This window comes from Ailuropoda melanoleuca, chromosome 3, assembly GCF_002007445.2.
Source record: "Ailuropoda melanoleuca isolate Jingjing chromosome 3, ASM200744v2, whole genome shotgun sequence".
NCBI classification, from domain to species: domain Eukaryota; kingdom Metazoa; phylum Chordata; class Mammalia; order Carnivora; family Ursidae; genus Ailuropoda; species Ailuropoda melanoleuca.
The window spans coordinates 23,117,624-23,140,897 of NC_048220.1; the positions used below are offsets into that span (position 1 = coordinate 23,117,624).

A 23,274-nucleotide genomic window follows, 5' to 3' on the forward strand; every position below is an offset into this window, starting at 1 on the left:
AGCCGGGGCGGGGGGAGTGGGGGGCGGGTTTCCTGGGCGCCGCCGGGCTCGAGTCACTTCCGGTGCCCTGACCTTTATAGGAGTAAACAGACCCCCGCCATCTCCGCCTCCCCTCCTGCCCAGGTGACTGCCTAATCCCCGGTCTTGAGGAGAAAGCGTTGGCCCAGGTTCCTTGGCTGGAGGGCGGGCTGGGGGTCAAGTAGGGGCCGCCGAGGGGAGGCCTGGACTCGGGGTCCTTCGTCCAAACTGAGGCACCCCCAGCCCGTGCCTTCTCCGGTCACACACGTGAGCGGAACCCCTCGGCCGTTCTTTCTCTGGAGAGCAGACAGCCTCCAGCCCGAGCCACCCGGTCGGGCGCGTCTGACCCAGCTGTGGTTTTTCCAGGCCTGAAGGCCCCGGAGTGCGCCAGCGGCATGTACAAAGACACCGTCTACTCCGCCTTCAATCTGCTCATGCACTACCCGCCCCCGTCGGGAGCAGGGCAGCACCCCCAGCCGCAGCCCCCGCTGGTAAGTGGCCCTGGCCCGGCAGGCCCTGTGCCTGCCACCTCCTTGACCAGGTATGTGACGCATGGGCAACAAGTGACTTTTACCTAGAGCAAGGTAGGTGAGAACTCTGTTCCTTGTGCCTTTTCCCATACACGCCCAGTGGGATCTGAACCAGGAGAACTTTGCTGAAGGAAAGAGAAAGACCGCCCTCGGCAACCCCCTTTCCTCCAGCTGTTGGCTTTTGTCTTCCTAGCTTGCTCACAAGCAGGTGCAGGCCCTGTCCTGGTGCTAGGTAATGCCAGGGTAAAGTCTTTTCCCAGAATTTTTGAGCTGACACCGTCCCCTCCCCTCCTGAGGGTGGTGTTGGGAGTGCGCTCTCAGCTGTGAGCTTTGCAGTTAGCCTTCTCCCCAAGCCTAAGCCCCAAGCCTGGGTGTTTGGAGGAATGGGCGGAAAGGCTAATGTGTTTCAGAGCTCCTGGTTGTGCAGGAGAAAATATGCTGTACTCACTCTCTCCTTATTGGCATGAATGCCCCGTTGCCAGAGAAAGACCCTGAACGCTACGTGTAGAAAGTAGTTTTGCTCTCATTAGCTCTGGGAAGGGTTAGCAGAGGTGTTTCAAATCAGTGGTGTGGGTAAGGGGCCCGTTTAATGATTTTGCTAATTAAATATGTTAAAGCGCTTCGAAAAGATTACATGATCATTACAAACCATGCTTTTCCGCCTCATTGGTACAGATGATCTAAAGGGTGAAGAGCCTATTTTGAGTGCATTGGAGCAGTATAGCTGCACTTAAAAAAATTGAGATTAGTGTTTCAGACTGTCCTCAGCTGGCCTAAGTCAAGGGTGAGATTAGAGCTCCTAGAGTACACGAAGTGTTTGGGGGACTCTAGTGGCTGCAAATGGAGGCCCAGTGCAGGAGGGGCCAGCAGGTAGGCGGCTCACATGGCTAGTTGGGTGGTCACTCCGAGGGAGGAGGGTGACTGCCAGGCTGTTGCTGTTTCAGATCAAGAGGGAGAAGAGTTGGTTCTGAAAGCTGTTTTCATGCCAAAGCTGGTGGGAGGTGAGAAGACAGATTGAGGCTTCTCTCTAGAAACCCCAGAGTGGAAAACTTGGTAAACTGTTGACTGTAGAAATGAGCTCCTTGCCCCTTGGACTCCCCATTTCCTCATATGCAGAAGGAACATGTTGGTTGAGTGGTCTTTCTGCTCTAGGGTGGCTCTGTCTATGAGGTGTTTGCTTCTTTCAAGTCTGTGGGGCAGGGGGCTTGTCCTCTGACCTTGCCATCTGATGCAGCTCCTCTTCCCAGAGACCGCTGCCCTGCACAAGCAGACGCTTACCATAGATGCTTTTTGGGCCCCTTACAACGTGTAAACCCTTAGATTTTGGGCCAACCTGACATACCGCAGAGCTGCCAAACTGCCGGCAGGTGAGTTGATGGCATGTGACACTGGGGTCACTGTGACAACCTTGGGTTGACAAAAGGCCTAGGCCCGAGAACAGTCCTAAGAGGGCAGGCTCCCCTCCAGCCTCTTGTGATTCCACAGTGGTTCAGGGAAGAGGCAGGATTTCTGCGTTCCTTTCATGGCCTGTGTTAGTGGGGAGAGTGCCCAGAGTGGGAGGGCCTCGTTCTCTTTAAGGGTGTGGTGATGGGACCATTTGGTGTCCTTAAGCTCACACTGGTCAGAGTGTAGGCGGATGGGTGGCCAACTCCAGCAGTCAGGATTGGGTGTGGGGGCTGAGGGTAGGCACACCACTGTTCCCCTGGCCTGTGTCATTTGTTTTTTCGTCTTGGGCATCTCTCTCAAGCTATAGCAGAGGCTTTTCTGTATATCACGCTGTCTCCTGTAGAGGTAAATCCCCTTGCCCTACTCCCCACCCAGCTGCAGCCTCCCACTGCCTGGCTTCTGGGAACAGGGGAGGAGTAAGACAGGCTCTGGAATGGATGTTCTGTGTTCTGGAACCAGCTGTTCCGTGGGGCTGGGGACAAGGACAGAGGCAAGGGCCTAAGCTGGGGTGACACCGGGTGAGGAAGATGTCCATGAATGTAGGGGAGCCTCTTCTAAGCAAACCTGATAGTTAAAAACGAATAGCAAATTGGAGTAGTTGCTTGTGTTACAAACCAAAAAGTTTGTGTGGACATTTAAAATGCGGTTGGTTTTAAAAAGCAAATTTGATTGACTTTATGTTTTGGGAGCTCATGTATCAGAAAAGATGCTCTTATGGTGGGTCGGGAGTCCGTTGTAGGGCCCTATGGAAAAACTGCCTTTGGAGGTTTCTTCCCAAGCTCTGCTTTCCTGAGCCCTCTTCAGGTGTCAGACTGCCCAGCCCCTGCCCATGGACCTTAGAACTAGGTCCCTGGCCCCTTTGCCCTCTCTGAGAGAATCCAGGCGGTCAGCAATTGTGCTGAAGAGCTTTTAAGGCCAGTCACTTAACCCCTCAGACAGTGGGGAAAGCCCATGCCAGGTCCTCCTCTACCCGCATGTGGGTGGCATGCCCATGTGGCTACCATGTTGGATGCCTCAGAGTGGGCAGACTGAAACCTTGCCAGGGGCGATGGACCAAATGACCACCTCACAGCCAGCTGCCAGGGGGCAGATGGAGATTTTTTTTTTCCTAATGGGGTGCTTCTTTTTGGTATGCGGCTTCTCTTGAATTCTGTTTTGGGAAGGGAGAATTAGGTCAAAGTTTATTTCATGGCTGATGTTTGTGAGGCATCTAATGTAGGCTTGCAGACTGTTCCTGGCCTCGACCAGTAGCCACTCCCTGTTTAGTTTGCTCTGTTTTGCTCTGAGATTGGGGGTGGGGGTGGTGATAGAAGGGCCAGTGAGCTCGTCCTGGGCCTGACTGTGAAGAAATTCTGGAATGAGTAAGGCATCGCTCCCTAGGGAAACTCAGACTCTTGGATAGGTGAGACTGCCAGACTGGCGCAGATCTTCTCGGAAAGGAGATGAGGCCCGGTTGCTCTTATGTCCCCTTCTGTGGACTCCATTTAGATGAAATGTCCAGAATAAGCAAGTCTATGGAGATGGAACATAGATGAGTGGTTGTCAGGGGCTGAAGGAAGACGGAATGGGGAGTATGGGGTTTCTTTTTGGGGTGATGAATGTGTTCTGGAATTAGTGGTGATGGGTACACAACCTTGTTAATATACTAAAGCCGCTGAATGGTATCCTTTGAAATAGTGAATTTTATGATGTGAGAATTACATCTCAATTGAAAAAAAATAATAAAAAGGCTGAGCCTTTTGGCTCTTGCAGGGACTTGGGGCCGTTCCCCAGGCCTGACCTCCATAGCCGTGCCAGTGTATGTGTGCCCCAAGCCAGGGACTCGGGCATCAGCTCCAATGTGGGGAAGCCCAGTTGAGGCAATGGACCCTTGCTTGGGTTCCAGGCCATTGAGCTTACATTCCCGGGCTCCAAGGTCTGAGGTCAGATGAGGGCTGTGTTAACAAGCCCTGTGGGGAGCGGGAGGTGCAGGTAAGAGCAAGACTTGAGCAGAGGAAGGAAGTGCTGCTGACACACGGCCACCATGTCCAGGGAAGCTCTGCAGAGAGGCACCCACCCAGCCCTCCGTAGCCTCAGAGAGAGGGAGCAGCCAGCTCTTGCTGGGGACGGTTAGTGAGGGTTGATCAGCAGCCCTGGTTGGAGTGAACCTTGTTAGGAGGGGTCTGGCACCAGGCTGGGTACCAGACAGATCACAACCAGCCTCTGCCTCTGGGAGTGCCTAGCTCAGTGGAGGAGACAGTTGAGCAGACTGGAAGCAGGCCCTGGTTGGAGGAGTGCTGTCACAGAAGGCCCTGCTGGGGCGTCCGGGGTGGAGCTGGCCCCCACGTGCATGGGCTGTGGGCTCTGGAGAAGGGTCCACCGAGCAGCTTCCTGAAGGTGCAGAGTTGGCCAGCAGATGAGGACAAAGAGTACCTAGGCTGCCCTCCAGATGTGCCAGATCTCCCACTTCTCTACTACAGTCACCACCTAAAGCCCAGGCGACCACCATCCTTCACCCAGAAGGCAGTAACAGCCGCCTCCAGGCTCCCTTGACTTTGCCCCCCACCCCTGAGCCCCTGCCCTAAACCCCAATCCAGGCTTCACACATCAGCCCAGCATCAGTCAGATCCCTTCTCTTGCCTGCTGAAACCCCGCAGTGGCTTCCCATTGCTCTTGGAGTAAGATCCAAACCACTCACCACAGCCCTAGTGCCTGGGTTGCCAGCCCTGCTGACAGCCCCTCCTCGTCTGCACCATGCTCTTCCTCTCTCCCTAAATAGCAGCTACTGCACTGTCTCCATCTGTTTTCACCCGTCCTGTTCTTTTCCACCTCAGGACCTTTGCACTTGTTCCCTCAGTTTGGAATTCTCTTCCCCAGCTCTCCCATAGCTGCCACCTTCTCATTTGTTATTCAGAGCTGAATTCAAATATCACTTCCCCAGAGCATCCAGCTGGGTCCTTCTGTCACTCCCCCAGGCCTCTGCTGCCTCACCCACTCTGGTTCTCCAGGCCACAGTGGGCGGCCCTGCTTTATGATGAACTCGCTGTACTGAGACCAAAGGCAGCCCATCTGTCAAAAGTATCTCTCTACCTTAGTTTCCTCATCTGCACAATGAGAGTGGTGAGCCCTCCTCCCAGAGTTGGAGTGTGGGCTGGAGGCAGCAGTGCCAGGGAGGTGCCCAGGAAGGTGCCAGCATGTCCTGGGCTTGGGAGGTGGGGGTTTGGCCGTAATTGATCCCTTCTCCCTTGCTCTCCTGGCTCGTCTGAGGCTAGTGCTGGCTCAGTGGTAGGCTCCATGGAGACTTCCACCTGGAAAGATGTACCTCTACTTTGGGCCACAGGGGTCTGGGGGTCTGAATCCTGGGGGCCAGCTCTGGGACAGGGACACAAGTGTACAGGCCCTTTTCTATTTCTTTTTTTTAAAGGTTTATTTATCCTAAGAGAATAAGCAAGTGAGCGGAGGGAGGGGCAGAGGGAGAGGGAGAGAATCTCTAGCAGACTCCCTGCTGAATGGGGAGCCCGACACGGGCTTGATCCCAAGACCCTGAGATCACGACTTGAGCTGAAATCAAGAATCAGACAGTCAGCCGACTGAGCCACCCAGGCGCGCCCCATATACAGGCCCCTTTCTTGCTGCCGTACCTTACCTAGGGATTCTTGGGAGGGGGAAGTACTATTCTTGGAGCCAGGATGGGAGCCCTCACTACTCCATCCTGCAGTCCTCTCCTGCCATGCCCAAAGATTGATCTGAAAGAGGCCCCCCTTCCCCAGCCATGTAGAAGCCCTTCGTGTAAGATGTTCGGGGCTGAAGCTATTTTGTAAGAAAAATAGGGAAAAGACCCATTTGGTCATCAGCTTCCAAACCATTCTCAGACCTTTGCTCACATGGTCACATGTGCGTGCACCCCGTCATGTCTTGCCCCAGTTCTTCCCCTGGTGTGGGGGTGCATATTTGCACCTCCAGGTGGTGCCCACATATAGCATCTTTGTTAGTTATCCTTCAGGCAGCTTCTAGTTTGCACACAGGTGGCCTTCCTTGCCAGTGGGAATGATGCTGTGTACAAATCACACCTTAGTTTCCTTTTTGATTATTTTCTTGGAGCAATACGTTTGAGGAGAATTATGGGGTCAAAAGGCAGGAAGAATCAGGGGTGCCTGGCTGGCTCAGTGGGTAAAGCATGTGACTCTTGTTCTTGGGGTTGTGCGTTTGAGCCCCACACTGGGGGTAGGGATTACATTAAAAAATAAAATATTAAAAATAATATGGTAAGAAGAATTACAGCATTTGCTCCCCTCTGACCCCAGTTTGCTGTGGGTTCCTTGCAGTGTCTAAGCATGCCAACTCCCAACATGGAGTTTCTTCTTTTCAGTTGTTCATTTAGTAGGTTCATGGTGGGAAGTAGGACTTGAAAGTTATTTTGACTTGCATTCCTTCCTGACTTGGAAGGCTGTGTGGTATTGGCTGTGGTATTTGGAAAATCTGCAGCCCCCAAGGTGCGACTTGACTTTCAGGGTGCCTGCTTGCTGCCTTTCAGGGCCAGGAGAACACCACAAAGGCGTCTCCTCCTGCAGGCCGCTGCCGCACCCCATCCCCAGGGGCTGCAGTTACAAGACCCCTCCCTACTCCTTTAGCTCAGTGGCCCGGAGGGGCCGACAGAGCCTTGGGTCGGTCACCAAGGCCCAGATAGTCTTTATCCAATCATAGTAGGGTTTCACCAAGCCAGCTTCCATAGCTCTGCCCACCTCCCCAGGGGCCCTGAGACTCAGGTGTAGTGGGGTTGGAGAGGGGGGCTTGGTGGTGACCTCCCTGAGGCTGCTAGCAGCCCGTGGCCTCCTGGGTCTCCTGAGACCACAGCCCCCTTGCTCCTGCAGCGAAGGAAGGTTAGCTGAGCTGTGAGGATAGGCTCCGGGGGCCCTGGTTTCAAGTCAAATGACTGCTGAGGTCAGGCTGGGTGAAGGTGGGTCCAGCTGCAGGGAGGGGCAGAGGGTGCCGCAGCCTCCCTCCGAGCTCCTCTGGCACCTGTGGTCCTGAAGCCATGCAGTCACACTCCCTCATGCCTTGTGACTGGCTGCTTCCTGCCGCTGTGTACAAACAAGACTCTGGTGGAGGAAACAGGTGTTTTATCAGGTCACAGGGCCCCCTTCCCCAGTGCACAGACCTTTGGGTAACCACCCTCCTTCTACGAGTAGGGACAGGACGACCAGGTCAGGGAAGGGACCTATCCAAGGCCCCTTAGAGGCACGGAAAGGGAGGGCGTTGTCTGGAAGACCCACCCTCAAATACTGTATCTGCCACTCCTTGGCTGAGAGGCCCTGCATGAATTCCTGAACCGCTGGCAGCCTGAGTTTCCTTATGTAGAAAACGAGGAGGAGGTTCCGACCTCCTTGGGTTCCTGGGTCATGGAAGGACAAAGCGTGTGTGGGGTCCCTGGTACGTGGCCGGTGCTGTGAGTGCAAGCACTGGGGGGCTGGTTGCTAACAGCGGGTTGAAGAGCTCCTGCAAAGGGTGCTGTGCCATGTGGGGGGCGGGGGGCGGCTCCTGAAGCTGAGCTGGGATGCGGCCCCCATGCCTGCTCCTCTTCAGCTCAGCAGCTGGCTCCCCTGTGGTGGCCTCAGCTGGCCCGTGACAGAGTGGTATCTAGAACCCTGGTTCCAGGCCCCTATTGGCATTTCCAAGCCCCTGCATGCTTGGCCTTAGCTCAGCACAGAGGGGCAGTAGTCTCTACGTTCCGGAGCTCAGCCCTCTGGAGGCAAAGAGACTCTCCTGGGGGCTCACAGTTAGCTTCGAGGTTCTGCCCAAGTGGGATGAAGGCAGTGAAGAAGAGGCTGGTGCGGGGCAGGCAGAAAAGCTTCCTGAGAGGACCAGCTGGAACCCTGTGCAAGTGAAGTGAGACTGCTCTGGGGGTAGGGGCACTTTGAGCAAAGAAGAGCAGAGATGAGTATGTTCTTGGTCACTGGAAGGGCAGCCCGAAGCCTAGGGTCTGTGAGGAGCACGAGGTGGGACTGGAGAAGAGCCAGCAGGGAGGGCCCAGCATGTGACCTTAATACGCAGGCAGCACTGGTCCCAGAGCCTGGGAGTGGCCGGTGGGCCATGCAGTGTGTTGGCAGCACGAAGGGCCAGGTGGTGACCGTCGGCAGATGGTTTGAGTTGGACATGGAGGGAGGGGTAGACAGGGCCAGCAGCTGGGGCAGGGTGGACGCTGGGAGGCCCCAAGCTGGTAGGAGGAGTGTGAGCAAGGCCAAGGGAGGGGGTGGGTTTGGGCAGGGGAGACCCAGCGTGCTGGCACATGCAAGGCCACAGAGCCTCAGAGGTGGACATTTGCATTTTTGTGCTATTTCATTTGACTCTCAGTCTCTCTGTAGGGTCATGAGTCCAGGGTCTTGGCCTCCTGTTGACTGAGAGGAACCGAATCCCAGAGGTCAGGTCCCTCAGCCCATTGGTAGTTTAGCCAGGGCGTAGAGAGCACCTCTTCTCAGCATTGTCTTTAGCAGAACTCGAGCCTGGGGAGTGTCTCTGAGAACCCAGGACATTGGTAGCTTCTTCCTTCAGGCAGCGGGGTGCCTCTGCTTACAGATCCATGATGCTTGGGGTTTGGTCCTGGGCACCACCGCCCTCCCTTAAAAAGATGTGGTCCTAGCATGCACGGAATGTCTCAGGTGGGTCCCGGGTGGGTCTGTCCCGGTCATAGGGTTTGGCCTCTTCTGGTCCTGCTAGAACCTTGGGCTCCCCTTGGTGCAGTCCCCTGGTGTGTGGAGGGACACTCCCTGCCGGATAGGGGCCATGGCCTGGGCTAGGGCCAAGATGGACATGAGTCTGGCCCTCTCCTTTGGGGAGGCTGCGCGTGTAGCTAGTCCCATGGAGACTGACTGCCTGGGCTTTGCCCGCAGACATGGCTTTAGAGCCCAGAGAAAGGCTGGTGACAGAGCTTTCGTGCCACAGCCGACTCCACAGCCAGAGCTCCCTGGAGGTCAGAGGAAGCAGACGTTCTGCCAAATAAGCTTCCCCCACCCCTCCCATTAAAACGACCAATTGTTTCTTTCTCCAGAGACAGGAAAGTTGTTGGGGCCCCACACTGTCTGCTTCTAAACGACAAATGTGTGGCTAAGGCACAGATAGGCAGGACGTGGCCCATCCCAGGAACAGGGGGCTTTGGAGATTGGCGTAGTTGGGGCTGCCCCTCTCCACCGTGTGTGGGCTGGCCTAGCCGGGGTTGGCACGTCTTCCCCCTCCCAGAAAGCCCAGTTTGCCTCTGAGGGCAGGGAGCTGTGATGGGGAAGGAAGCCAGAGGACAGGGCCACCTTCTTTCCTGGCTGTGTGATCTCGAGCATATCTGTTAACCTCTCTAGGTCTTAGTTTCCTTCTGTAAATTGGGAGTGGGGATCCCTGGCCAGGAAGGATTTCTGAGGTTCAGATAAGTGTGGGCTGGAGACACCTGTCTCTCAGGTGGGCCTCAGGTGGTGCTTGCTGGGCATTGCCAGGACTGCTCCAGGCCAGCCTCCCCATCAGGCAGGGAAGATGGGAGGGAAGAAGGGACAGGTGATGGGAGTCGAGGCTGAGGGCATTCTGACTAACTCTGACCTGGCTGTGGTGGTAGAGGCCCAGCCTCCCGGTCTGCTGGGCCGCCATCTGAAACGCATTACCGATGCTTTGTAAACTCCACATCATTTGGCCACATGAAAGCCTAGGATCTAAAAATAGCCATTCCCAGAGGACGCCCCGCATTGGTGGGGCTCAGCTGACCTCTGCACGCACACGCACCAGCAGGCCCCGTCCCTTGACAGGGAGCCCCGACTGGCAGGGCCACACCCACCCACTCTCCCAGTGTGGGCAGCCCCTGCCTGGGGCCACTTTATCTGGGCACAGATCTCATCCAGCTGGTCAAAGCTTCAGGCCCCAGGGCTTTACCCAGGGCAGAATGTCTGGAGGAAGCAGGTAGGAGGCAGCTGGGGCTGTGTCAGTGGCCTCAGGACCCCTTTCCCAGCCCCATACATGCCTAGAATGTCTGTGGGACACTTATTGAGAAGCTAGTGGCACCATCTTGCACATGAGGACGCTGGGGTCCTGTGGAGGGGGAGCGTTGGCCACTGTCAGGTGGTGGATAGGAGGGCCACTGGCTGCTGTGCTGGCGTGAGAAGGGTGGGGGCCGGCGTGGGCCCCACAGTGTCGGCAGAGGGCTGGCCCCAGCAGGAAGGCAGGGCAGCTGCGGATCTCCAGGCTGCTGGGCTTGACTCTTTGCCCTGCTTTCTGTGGGTTCCCTCTCCCTATGGTCTCTGTGACCAACTGCAAACCACTCTTTTCCCTAAAAATAAACATGCTTATGGGATTGGGGGAAGCTTTGTAGCTATCAAAGGAAATAATAGGGTGTTTAAGAAAATTACATTGCGTTTTAAATAACCAGCATGAAAGTCATTAAGTTTGAAGTTTCATTCAAATCAGATGGCTCTGTGGCTGGCCCAGTGGCCAGGCGGGCAGAGGGTGGGTGGGCCCTCAGGGACGCTGAGACACAGCCTGCAGAGAGCTCTGTGGCGGTGCAGTGAGGTCTCTGCTGGGTACAGCCGGGGTCCAGGCGGCGTGGCTGCTTCGTGTGTGCCAGGCTGCGGCAGCCACCACACAGCTCGTTGGCCTGCTTGAAGCAGCGTGCAGGCGGGAGCCGCCCAGCTGTGTGGGCAGCCCCATGGGTGGGGCTCGGGGGTGACCGTAGTCCGCAGGGTGTAGGGACAGATGAAGCTGGGATTGCCAAAGCCACAAGGGTTGATGGCTGTATGGAGGTGGGGTTCCAGGGATGGTGGTTTGGGTCAGAAAGGGCTGGAGAAGACCTACGGGGCCAGGGCCACATTTGTCCCCTCCCCCGCTGGCCTCTCTGTCCCCACACAGGGCACAGTGTAGTGCAGGTGCTCAGCAAACTGTAGTTGAGGGAGTAACAGCAGCTTTAGCAGTGCGTGTGTCAAGAACTTCCCAAGTGCTGGCCTATGCCCAGGACTTTTAGGCCCAGTGTCGAGATCCTTACACGAAGCTGAGAGAGTGGTGACTGTTACTGCTCTCATTTTACAGATGGGGAAGCTGAGGCTCGGAGAGGTGAAGGACGTGCTAGGACCTGGAAGAGTCAGGGCTTCGACTTAGATCCCTTTACCCCGAGGTCCATGCTCCTTGTTGCTTTGCTGCTTTGCTCTCAAATGTGTGGAGATGGGGGCACTGCAGGCCTCAATGCAGAGTGGTACCCCCACTCCTTTTGGGCTCATGAGCTGGGTCCAAATGGGTTCTCTGGTCCCAAGGACACACTTGGCCCCCAGTGCCCCTTCTGGGCGTGACCTCACAGCTCTGGGCCCAGATCAGGGCTGGATACTTTCCTCCCCGGACATCTGGCAAGTCAGGGTTGTTAGGGACACAAGGATTGTGTTTCGTGGTTGGAAGCAGGAGCCCAGGATTTCCAGAATAAGTGTTGCCCTGGTAAGTGTTTCCAAATAACATTTAAGATTGATCAGGTCTGTTGCCTGACGAAAGCATGCAGGCTGAAACTTAAGGACTGTCTGTCTGTGGACCCTTTGCTCTTTGTGGCTCTGGTCCTGCCTTAGCTTGGAGCTCAGGGTTGGGCCTCTCTGGAGTAGGCGCCCTCCTCCGTGTGATGTGGGGTTGGCCTGGAGGTTGTGCTAGGCCCTGAGTCACTGGAAATGGCCTGAGGAAGCTGAGGTGTCCCTGGCCGTGGGTGTGTCCTGTCCCTTGTCACTGTGTCGCCTCCCGCCCCACCATGGGCAAGTCCTGCTGGGGCATTTCGAGAACAATTTTTTCTTGTACCACTGGCGTTCTCTGCCTCTAGTCCCCCGGCTCTGGTCACTGAAGGCCAGTCAAGAGCTCAGCAGTCTGGTCTTATAGTAATCAGGCAGGAGTCCAAAGGAAATCAAGGGCCAGTGGACCCAGCCTGGCACAGTCCAGCTTTCCTGAAAAGCCTGGTTTAGAGACCTGCTGGCTTTTGTCTTTTTTCTTTCTTTTATTTTGTTCTTCATTAATTTAATCCCACATCAACCTCATGAGGTAGGACCGTCATACAGATGGGGAGCCCAAGGCTCGGGGAGACCTGTACCTTCTAAGTGCTGGAGGAGTGATTTGAACGCAGGCCTCCGTGTTTCCTGCCCTTACCACCATGCTTCCTTGCCTCTTAGCATACCTATCCACTCCTTGGGGGGAAAAATGGGTTTTATAGCCCTAGCTGCGTTCCCTTGGCTCCCCCTACGCCCTCCCTCTGCACTCCTCACGCCCCCACCCCTGCAAGGAGTTTGGTATTTCCCCCTCTTCCATGTATTTTTACAGTTACATCCAGTTGAGTATCTGTCAGAGTTGTCTGGTGTGGTTTTTGGAACCCCCTAATTCAGCCTCATTAGGGGGCTCCACTTCCGAGGGCCCCTGTGGCAGCCAAAGCAGCCCTGGGCTCCTCTGTCCCCAGACACTGGGCCTAAAGGGCTTGGTGAGAGCGGTGAAGCCTGCAGTGGCTCCTTTCTGCTCTGTGCCTTGTTTCCCTTGGTATAAACTGCTGGGCTCGGTCCAGGAGAACCCCAAGGGTGGCAGGAGGTACGAGGATGAGACCCCAGGGAGCTTTTTGACCATGGCCCCAGGGCAGGACTGACCTCCTAGGGTTGGTACGGACACCTGATCAGAGCCCCTGTCTTGTCTTTGCTCCTCAGAAGCGTGGCTCACATTAATCAGGGCAGAAACGCAGTGCTGAGATCTCTGGGTCTCCTCCCCTGCCCACCCTGGAGGTACCATCAGCCCCCCGCCTTTCAAGGCGCTGCTGGGGTTCTCTGGGCTCTCCCTCCTAGGCAGCATGCTTGCCCTTCTAGTCAGGCCCTGGTGAGAGCCACCCCTTTTGCCAGCAGCTGTCCTAGCCCTCATCACATGTGGAGGGGTGAGCACAGGCCAGACCCTGTGGGAGGGATGACCTTCACGTTTCCTTTGGTCATTGATGACTGAGAAACTGAGTCAGCTCCTATGAGGACAGGGCAAATGCACCCTTCACATAGGGCCAGGTGGAAGGTCGGAGGCACATTGCTTGTCAGTGTGTGCCAAGAAAGGTTCTCGGCAGGGTGTTACTGGCAAAGTCAGAGATCCCAGGTCCCCGGTGGAGGTCTGAGTGGGGAGACTCGGAGTGAGTGAAGGGGGATCTGGGAACCCCTGGCTTCACATGTGTGGTCTCCATACTGGCCCCGCTCCCAGCTGGTCTGTGAGGTCTGCCCCTGAGTGGTGACTATCTCTGGCCAGGAACCCCACAGGGCTGGATAACAATCCACATCTGTCGCTACTTGCCATGAGACCTTGGGCAAGTTGTTGAGCCTCTCTGGCCTTCGCCTTCCCTGTCTGCAAAGTCTGCACGCATGTATTGTGAAGTGTGACAAGGGAAGACTCGTCCCATGCTGGTGGGGGGCGGAGCTTTGCGGGGCGCTGGCTGTTCCTAGGGTGGGGGGGGCTTCCTGTCCCTAAATCTGCATCTCTGCGCTTTTCTTCCTGCCTTCCCTACAGAGCCTGTTGGCTTCACTCCTAAGGGAACAGAATCTCTGAACTTCCCCAGCTCCCCCTCTGCAGAGCCTTGCTTTCTCTCCTGCCAAAGGTGGGCTAAGCTCCGAGGTTGTGCGGGCCTGCTCGGCCCGTGGCGGGCTCCTGAGCTGCTGGGCACGGGAGAGGAGCTGGCCGAGACTGCCTGGGCTGGGAGGGCGGGGAGGGCAGGGCTGCCCAGCCGCAGGGCTGCTGCACAGTCCCCACACCGTGTGTCAGTAGCATCAGCTAGCAGCTCAGCTGCAGCAGCTCCCGGAAGCCTCTATTTTCCTCTAAAAACATCCTGTCCTGAGGGGCGTTCACCTCAAAGAGGAGGAAGGGAAACACAAGTAAACGAATGCACAGAAACCACTGGAGGCTGTGGGCCAGGCCACTCAGCTCTGTGAGGTTCGGCGAGCTCGAGGGTGCCTCAGGGCCAGGCTGGGTCTAGAGCAGGCCTGTGGTTTGCCAAGGCCTCATGCAGGGACTCTGGTCCTCACCTCTGCTGTGGCAGGGCGCTGTTATCTGATGTTGAGGCCGGGCAGCTGGTAGACTGGCCACACGCACCTGGCAGGGCTCTGTGCAGCCATGGCAACAGTACTCTGCCGGCAGGTGGGACCGAAGCCTCCCGGTCCACAAGGGTGTGGCCCAGCCAGCCCCCAGTCCTCTAGCTTGGCGGCCGCACGGCCACGGCTCCGTGCTCCGCGGTGGGTGTCTGGCACAAGGCGTCCGCACGCTGTGGGCGAGGAGCTTTCGGGCTGTCCTCCGGAGAGCACCATGTCCTGGGCAGCAGGGCCCTGAGTGGGGGGCTGGGGATGAAATGGCACGAGCCCTGCTAGGGTCTGTTTGCAGAGGTAGGGTCTGCCGGGACCTACAAATTGGGGCCCAGTTGATATGCGGGCACGTCCCATTTGGAAGGTCTGGGGGGCTCGCTTTCTTCTCGGAAACTGATCCTCAGTGTCCCAGGCCTTGGGGAGGCTTCCTACTCCGCAACTGGCCAGATCCCTTGGCACTTAAGCAACCACTGGTGCTGAACAGTGGGTCCCAGCTCCAGACACAGGTCTGGGGGAGCTGTGGGGCTACCTGGTGGGCCCTAGAGGTGGGAGAGGAGCCAGGAGGAACTGATGAAGGCCAGAGTGGATGCTCGGGGCCAGGCCTTGGATGGATCCTGGCTCTTGGCAAGGCGGGGAAGAGAGGTGAGAAGTGGAGGGGACTTCTCAGCATGGCCAATGTGTGGGGTTTTGCAGGGGAGCTGGGCCAAGGAGCTGAGGGTTGTGCACCCCAAGCCATGTGCCCTCGCGTGGGCCCGAGTGTCTGTCCCCAGGAAGATGTACTTTTCCAATTAGCACAAAGGCTCCATATGAACTAGCAGCAGCCCTGGCTTTGACTTTCAGGTTATTCTGACTGCCAAACTATTGCAGGCAGAAGAGATTGGGGGGGCGGGTAGGAGGAGGCGTGGGGTCTCAGATGTCAGGCAGGAGGTCCCTGACTGCATGCAGTGGCTCCAGCTCTTCCCGGCCTCCCGAGTCCTGCTGTGTGACCTTGTGCCCAGCTTCAGCCTGGGTGCTCTGTCCAGCGCTGCCACATTGTCCCTCAACAATGGCTTGTGCGGGGACCCACCCCTCCACCCTGCCAGAGACCCAGCCTTGAGGGCCCAGCTTTAACTGAGGTAACAGAAACAGTGCAGGGTACCATCCCCGATCTCAGGGAAGCAGTGAAGACAGACAAGAGAACAGATGCCTCCGTGCAGTAGAGTCAGTGCTGCGGTCCGGGGACCCTAGCAGGGGACCCCTGCTCACACAGGGGGAGTAGGAAGGGCTTCCAGAGGCAAGTCTCATTTATGAGGAAGCTTGAGAGATGGATAGAAATCAGCCAAGCCAAGTTGGGGGAGAGTTCTGGAGGCAGAGATGAGAGGAGGGGAGACAGTGTGGCCATCTGGCATCACTGAAGACCCTAAGCGCCCATCAAGGGGCCCCAGCATGGACCTGATAGGGGACTTGGCTGCACGGCTAACGGGCAGTCTTCTCAAGCTCAGAGCCTCACATGCCTCGTCTGTAAAATGGGAAGAGTACCTTTCTTGAATGGGTTGTCACACGTGGCATCTATAGTACTCACTGTCCCCTCTGTGCACCTGCCAGAAGAGAATGGTCACTATACCAGTAGCCCACCTTTCTGTCTAGTCAGCCTCTGCCCTGGAAGGAACACAAGGCTCGAGGTGTGGATCTGCCACTCCTGCGGGCTCGTCCCCAAGGGCGTCTCTCCAGCTCCAGCCCTGGGAGCATAGGGAAGAAGGGGGGCTGAAGTCCACTGCACGGTGTATGATGGCATGCAGAGGTTATGGGGCACCAGGGATTTTGGAGGCCTTTCCTTCACCAAGTCTTAGTGGACGTGCCAAGTATAGAACCTGGACAGGTGGAGATGACTGACAAGCCAGTTCTGCCCTCCAGGACCCCCGGGCCAACCTCTGCACCCAGTGGGCACTTCTGCCTGCTAGGCTGGGGGGCCCCCAGCCAGGTCACAGTCCTTTCCAAGGAAGTAACCGTTAGACTGAGGTCAGAACGAGAAGGAGCGAGGCATGCAAAGAGCAGGAGGAAGCATGGGAAGTTATGAGGGGATGGAGGAGGGGGTGGGCGAAGGCACTGAGGCAGAGAAGAGCTAGGCAGCTGGGCGGGAGAGGGGCAGGCCTGCGTGGCTGGGCGTGGCTGCGCCAGGATGAATGGGGTATCCGTGCACCGAGGCCTTGGCAGGTCCAGCTCCTACCATCAGGAGGGCTCTTGGTGCCAGCAGCCCTGGCAGGTAGGCAGGTAGGCAGATGGTGTGGCCTGAACCCCAATCCCAGGGGCCCCAGAACCTGCTGAAGCGTTTTTAGGGTCAGGGAAGCAGTGGCTCGGATAACTGAGCAAGCAGTCTGGAGCAGGGAAACGGGTGGGCTGGGGCCGCCTCCCCTGTGCCCCCCGGGGTCCGTCCTTGACAACCATAGGCCTCTGTTGCACAGTGTGCAGTATCGCAGCTCCGCCCCTTACTGTGGGATCTTGGGCAAGCTGTACAGCCCCTGCGTGCCTCAGTTTCCTCTTCTATCCAATGGAGAGAATATTCATGCCTGTTGTTGAGCATAGGAGTTACATACACTCCGGAGGGCACTCGGAACTGTGCCGCCCACTTACCATCAGAAAATGCTTTTCTCTCCGTCCGAAACGTTTGGCCTGGCACCCAGGCGCTCAGTGACACGAGCTGAACGAACGTGTGTGCCGCTAGTGATCAACGGAGAATCTGAGCGGGGGGACGTCTCCTGGCACAGGCCCCGTCACCGGGAGGCCGGCAGGGGAGGGCCTGGTCAGGCCTCACGCGCTCCCCACCCCCACGCATGAGGCCAGAGGAAGCGGCAACTTTCTTCGCTGGGAAAGTGTTGTGGGGCTCAAGCGTTTGGGGGTTTTCAGAGTCAACCGTCAGAGGCGAGGGAGTTTTCTCTGCCAGCGGCGGCAAGGGCTCTCAGGGTGCACACAGCCTGCGAGCAGACCGAGCAGACCGCTGCGGTCTGCAGGGAAAATGCAGACTGTGTTTATTTTTCACCTGAGCCTGCAGGAAGTAGGGGGGTGGGGGGGGGAGGGAGGGGCAGCCCAGCCAGGCCCAAGCTCAACCTCAGAGCAGAGGAGACCTGCCCCGGGGTCCCTTATTTCCACCTCTTCCTGTCCCGCCTTGCCTTTGGACCCCCTGCTGGCTCCAGGCTCCTCGAGGAGAGGAGCGATGCTAGGGCAGCACAGCGAGGGGTTTCTAGCCATGGGCTGTGAAAATGTCCCAGAAGAAGGATGACCACCTTTGGGACAGTGGATTTTGAGTCGGAGGGATGCTGAGTAGTATAATAGTATAAGGCTGTGGCAGACCCAGCCTCCCAGCCCCGGGGTTTCCAAGTCCTGGACCTGTCCTGTAGTGCTGGTGTGTGTGTGTGTGTGTGTGTGTGTGTGTGTGTGTGTGTCGGGGTTTCCAAGTCCTGGACCTGTCCTGTAGTGCTGGTGTGTGTGTGTGTGTGTGTGTGTGTGTGTGTGTGTGTGTCGGGGTTTCCAAGTCCTGGACCTGTCCTGTAGTGCTGGTGTGTGTGTGTGTGTGTGTGTGTGTGTGTGTGTGTGTGTCGGGGTTTCCAAGTCCTGGACCTGTCCTGTAGTGCTGGTGTGTGTGTGTGTGTGTGTGTGTGTGTGTGTGTGTGTGTCGGGGTTTCCAAGTCCTGGACCTGTCCTGTAGTGCTGGTGTGTGTGTGTGTGTGTGTGTGTGTGTGTGTGTGTGTGTGTGCTNGTGTGTGTGTGTGTCGGGGTTTCCAAGTCCTGGACCTGTCCTGTAGTGCTGGTGTGTGTGTGTGTGTGTGTGTGTGTGTGTGTGTGTGTGTCGGGGTTTCCAAGTCCTGGACCTGTCCTGTAGTGCTGGTGTGTGTGTGTGTGTGTGTGTGTGTGTGTGTGTGTGTGTCGGGGTTTCCAAGTCCTGGACCTGTCCTGTAGTGCTGGTGTGTGTGTGTGTGTGTGTGTGTGTGTGTGTGTGTGTGTCGGGGTTTCCAAGTCCTGGACCTGTCCTGTAGTGCTGGTGTGTGTGTGTGTGTGTGTGTGTGTGTGTGTGTGTTGTGTGTGTCGGGGTTTCCAAGTCCTGGACCTGTCCTGTAGTGCTGGTGTGTGTGTGTGTGTGTGTGTGTGTTGGGGGCATGCAGGCAGAGGCAAGTAACGGGGCGCTGGAGTGTCCTAAGGAGTATGGACTGCTGTGGTCTTTCGTGTAGGCATTCCACCATGTTGTGAACATTTACTGGGGGCGCAACTCTGTGCTTGGATTGTGCCCTCCGGTATTAGAGGTAAGGTCAGAGGGGCGCCTGGGTGGCTCAGTCAGTTCAGTGTCTGCCTTCGGCTCAGGTCATGATCCCAGGGTCCTGGGATTGAGCCCTGTGTTGGGCTCCCTGCTCAGTGGGGAACCTGTTTCTCCCTCTCCCTCTGCCTGCCTCTCCCCCTGCTTGTGTGCTCTGTGTCAAATAAATAAACTATTAAAAAAAGAGGGAGAGAGAGAGAGATAAGGTGCCGTCGAGATACTTAGGGCCTGGTGGGGGTAGTCTGCCCAGGCCTGCCCCCTTCCCATGGAGGCTGGGCGGTCAGCATCAGAGGGAGGAGAGGGGGGAGCTCAGGTCACGGGGCTCCCCATACACATGCCAGCCCCAGGCAACCCCACCTTGTTGTCTGGGCAGCCTGGCCCTGGGACAGCCTTGTGCTGAGGCCATGGAGCGGGACGTTCCACTGGCTGAGGGGGGCGTGGGGTACTGGGCCCTATGCCAGACGGTTCCCCCTGGCTACCAGCGCAGACATGGAGAGGGCTGGGCAGTGAGACTGAGGGGCAGCCTGCATCAACGTGGGAAGGACTGGCCGGGCCCTCAGTGCCCTGCCCCGGAGCCCTTGCCACCCCAAGGCCTCCAGCGAATGGCAGGCTCTCTGCCCCACCCCTGCCCACCTGGCACCTCTCCTGTGGTTTGGATGCAGAATCCTATTTAATTAGAGCCTTTTCCCCAGTTCCCAGGGAAGCCTGGTGGACAGGATGAGCCCTCTGACCATTGGGCAACGCCTCCTACCTCCCACCCCCTCCATACCCATTCCACACATGCGTCCCAGGCCGCAGGCTGTAGGCTGAGCTGGATTCTGGGGTTTCTTAGGCCTGGCTGTGCTGCACCTTGGGGCTTAGCCAGCCCAGCCAAGGACAGTCAGCTCTGGTCCTCCGTCAGGTGAGAGGCCTCTGTGTGGTTTCCTGGCCAAAGCTAGCCCTCCCCAGGGATGGGGATTTGCTGAGAAATGTGCTGTGGGGCCACACTCTCCCTCCCTTGGAGCAGACCCACCCTACCCCCTTCCTGGGCAGAGTGGGACTCTGAGACTGTCTTCCTGTAGCTGGCACCTTGGACCCCAGGCTCTGGTTTTAAGGCTTCCTTCCAAGGGTCCCACTCCACCAGCCAGGCTTACAGTTCTGGGGGCCCAAAAGCCAGGCAGGGCTTAGATGGCAAGGCCTTCTCTGAAGCAGGAGCTTACATTCAAAAGCCCCCAGGCCGGAGGGAGCTGTGGAGGGTGTTCATTCCACTTACTGGGCCAGGTCTCCAGGCGTTTCTGCCCTTACGTGGCGAATGGTGGAATGCTTTCCACCAGAGTCCCAGGTTCTTGAGGGATTGGACCCTGAGGCTGTGGTCCTGTCTGTCACAAGGCCTGGTCAGGGCTGATGATGTTTGGCTATCACTGTCTTGAGGACCTATCAGGATAAAAAGGCCCCAGAGGCTTCCAGGAAGCTTCCTAGGCCGTCGGCCGCTGCTCCCCAAATTCTAAGATAAGGCAGAATTTTTGCATCTGTCATCAGTGAGGTAATCAGGGCTGATTTTCTCATCATCATTATTCAAGGGGCAAACTGGCCCAGGATCCTGTAATGAAAAGGTTAATATAAATGCCAGAGAGCCTTCAAGCTAGGTTCCCTAGCCCACTTCACCTTGTGGCACACCTGAAAGTGATCACTAGACCAGCTGGAGAAGGAGGGTGGAGGCTGAAGCACACATGGGAAATGCTGGGTGTGAGCAGGGAAGAGAGGCAGGCAGCGGGTTTAGAGAGGGAGTGGGGCCTGACCACACAGTGCTTTGTAGGTTTTCAGAGGGCGTTGGTGGCTCTAGGCAGAGAAGTGCTGTGATCTGATTTACATGGTTGCTGGATGGAAGACTGCTGGAGGGACAGGAGGCCACTGGAGTCGTCCGGGTGAGAAGGGACTACGACTTGGACTGAGTTGGGGATAGGGAGGAGGAAGTGGCAGACTCTAGATTATTTTGAAGGGAGAGCCAGTAGTATTGCCTGACAGATGGGAGATGGGACGTGAGCGAGTCAAGGATTATTCCAAGGTATCTGAGCAACTGGAAGGTTAGAGTTGCCATTAACTGAGGAAGACAGAGAACAGCATTTGGGGCAGAAAACCAGAGGCTTTGCTTTGGACATATTGAGTTTAGGCAGCATTTCAGACTTCCAGGTAGATGTGGTGAGCACGCTTTTGGGGAGTGGAGTTTCCTAGGGGAAGTAAGGGCTGAGATCGGAATGTCAGTCATCAGATGAAGACATGGAAAACTGTGACCCTGGATGAGAGCACTCTGGGAATGAGGGGAGATGGAAAGCCAAGGGCCCATCTTGGGTCAAGTCAGGAAGATGAGCAGCCAGAAGGTAGGCCAACAGAGAGCGGCCTGTGAGATTGGAGGCCAATCAGGTGAGTGTGGCATTCTGGAAGCCAAGTGAAGAAACTATTTCGAGGAGGAGGGAGAAAAGAGTTGTGTCCAGTCCTGCCAAGAGGTCAGGTAAAAGGAAGACTGAGCGTTGAGTTCAGCAGTGTGGCAGTCGCTGGGGACCTTGACAGGAGCCATCTGGTGAAGTGATGGTACAAGGGATGGCCAGGTTGAAAGGGAGCACGAGAACTAAGTACAGAAAGCCGAGGATGCGTTTTACAACAAAGGAGACTGAGACATGAGCTGGTGGCTGAGGGCGGATTTGCAGCGGGAAGAAATGGCAGCCTGTTGGTACCCTAGTGGGAATGAGGCTGGCTTTGCGGAGTGCTTGGCATAGCGCCTGGCATGTGGCAGGCACGCAATACATGAAGGATTCCACAGGTGTCCTCATATGCCATAGCTGCCCCAGGCCGCTTCCTGTCTCTTGCCAGCCCTTGCCGGCCAGCCTGAGGGGCCTGCACTCTACGCTTGGTTCCCACACTCTGACTCGGTCACGGTTGTGTCCGGGGTCAGGGCTGCGGGTAAACCAAGCCTGAGTGTGGCACGAGCCTCCCGGCTTGCTCAGAAAGCCCTGCCTTAGAACAGCAGCGGGAAAGCCACCGCACCCAAGGCCTGGAGACACCATGGCCCCGTCCTCAGCCTCCCGGGCTGAGGTTGCCAGTGGGCTGCCAGGCGGGTCTTCCATCCTCAGGCAAATCCCCTCTGGCAAATTCAGACCGAAACTGGCCCAGGTGAGGCCAGCACCACAGGGCCAGGGAAGGACTGTGAGCATTTCCTTTGTGCATGTGAGGGGCTTCCCGCCTGTCCCTTCCTCATGACGCAACACCTGAGGAATTGAGCTGCTGGGTATTGTGTGGCTTTACCCTTACAGCAACCATGGGGTCGTCTCCGTATGACAAGGAAACAGATGCTCGGATTTTGTAGTCAGTTCTTGAAGGCCACACACGTTAGAACCAGGATCTGAATAGGGCCAGCCGACTCCTCAAGTTCACAGTGCAGCGCCCTCCCCGGACTGCCCCAGAAAGCCGAAAGAAGGCTCTAGTTAGAGGTGCTCAGGAAGGGGCTGTGGTGCCACTGCTGTTGGGACACCAACCCCTGTCTGCCTGAGGACAGAAGGCAGGCTGATTAGTCCTGGGATGGGAGGCTCCTCCCAGTGGGCAGGGGACTGACTAGGGGGCAGTGTCGAGGGGAAGGGTGCCGCAGCTAGCAGCCCCGCCGCAAGCCCCCCCGGAGGCAGGCGTGTGGGGGAGACGGCAGGCAGGGCTGCTGCTGGGGGGTGTGCGAGCCTCTGTCCACCAGGAAGCTTCACACCTTGGCTAAGTTGCAGCTCATACCTGGCCTTCCCTCTTGCCTCACCCTGGACCCCAAACAGCAATCCCAAGGGGACCTGTGCCAGGCCTCTTCACCATGAGCTACCGTGAGCTTCCCCAGAGCTGGTGATGAATGGATCATGAACCGCATCCATTACACGAGAGAGGAGACCGAAGCCCAGAGATGTTAGGGAGTCTGGCTGAATTCAACTCGTGGGAAACTGCACCCACAGGGTAGGAAGGAGCCCAGGCCACAGCCTCTCACTACTGTCCTGCTCCAACGATGTTCCGTTTCTTCTGTGCCACGAGTCAGAAATCCCTTATGTGTGCCCCTAGCCAGGGGACACAGGTGAACTTTCCAAGTGGAAGCTGGGCCTCGGTGGTAGATGGTGTCTCCAGGATCCTGGCTTGTGCAGCTGTGCACTGGGGGTATACAGAGCTGTGCCTTGGCCCCGAGCAGCACCTCCCTGTGGCTGGGTCGCATGGGGAGCCCCCTTCCCAGCATGAGTCATCTCATGACAGATCCATGTGACTAGTGTGAAAAGTAAGAGTCCTGTGTTGCTGAGGAAACAGGAAGTGTGGGGGCCGGGTGGGTTGGCCCTGGAGGGAGCCTGGCCCCACCTAGCCCACCTGCTCTGAGTTAAAGGGCTGATGGGAACCTTCCCTGTCCCCACAAATCCTGTTAAGCCTGAGGTGGAATAGTGGGTCAGACTCAGAACCCTGAGTCTGGGGGCTGGAAGAGGAGGAAAGAAAACTCCAGGCTGTCCTGGGTTAAGCCAGGTCTTCAGACCATTACCTGATATCTGGGGCTGGAGGCCGTGAGCAGCCCCCCAGACAAGCCACAGGGCTGCAGAGAAACTGGGGAAGGAGGGGGTGGTTGCGGGGAGTGGGGAGGAGTGTCTCAGACCCAGAGGGAGAAAGAATTTCCTGCACAGGGGAGATGTGCCTCCTGGAATTGAGTGTACAGAAACCAAGAGGCTCTCTAGGTGGTAGGGCTGCCTGAGTAAAGCCTGGGGGACTGTGGGGAGGGCCACTGGACACAGGATGGCTGGAGTGGTGCCCCCTCCCTGAGGCCTGTGGTTTTAACCACCCCCACTTTCCTTTGACATTTGGGCTACCCGCACAGCTAAAAGAAGCTCTGTCTCTGTGTATGCCCCCAGCCCGGGGCCTTCCTCCTTTGGGTCTCCCCACATTCACACTCCCCCCCCCTCATTTT

The 23,274-nt window shown here is 57.0% G+C and overlaps 1 protein-coding gene across 8 annotated transcripts in view; it reads left to right on the plus strand.

The window, feature by feature from the left end:
• The first annotated feature begins 61 nt into the window (after positions 1–61).
• TCF7 (transcription factor 7) overlaps positions 62–23,274 on the plus strand; it is a 33,623-nt gene continuing 10,410 nt past the window's right edge. For 5 of the 8 annotated variants that reach the window (XM_011224342.3, XM_011224339.3, XM_011224346.3 and 2 more), the window contains exons 1-2: positions 79–167; positions 385–509. In XM_011224342.3, the coding sequence (XP_011222644.1) occupies positions 414–509 (96 nt within the window). In that variant the 5' untranslated portion in view covers positions 79–167; positions 385–413. Of the gene's footprint in view, positions 168–203; positions 510–18,536; positions 22,293–23,274 lie in introns of those variants that run through there. The other 3 variants (XM_034656009.1, XM_034656012.1, XM_034656011.1) reach the window with 3 other exon arrangements.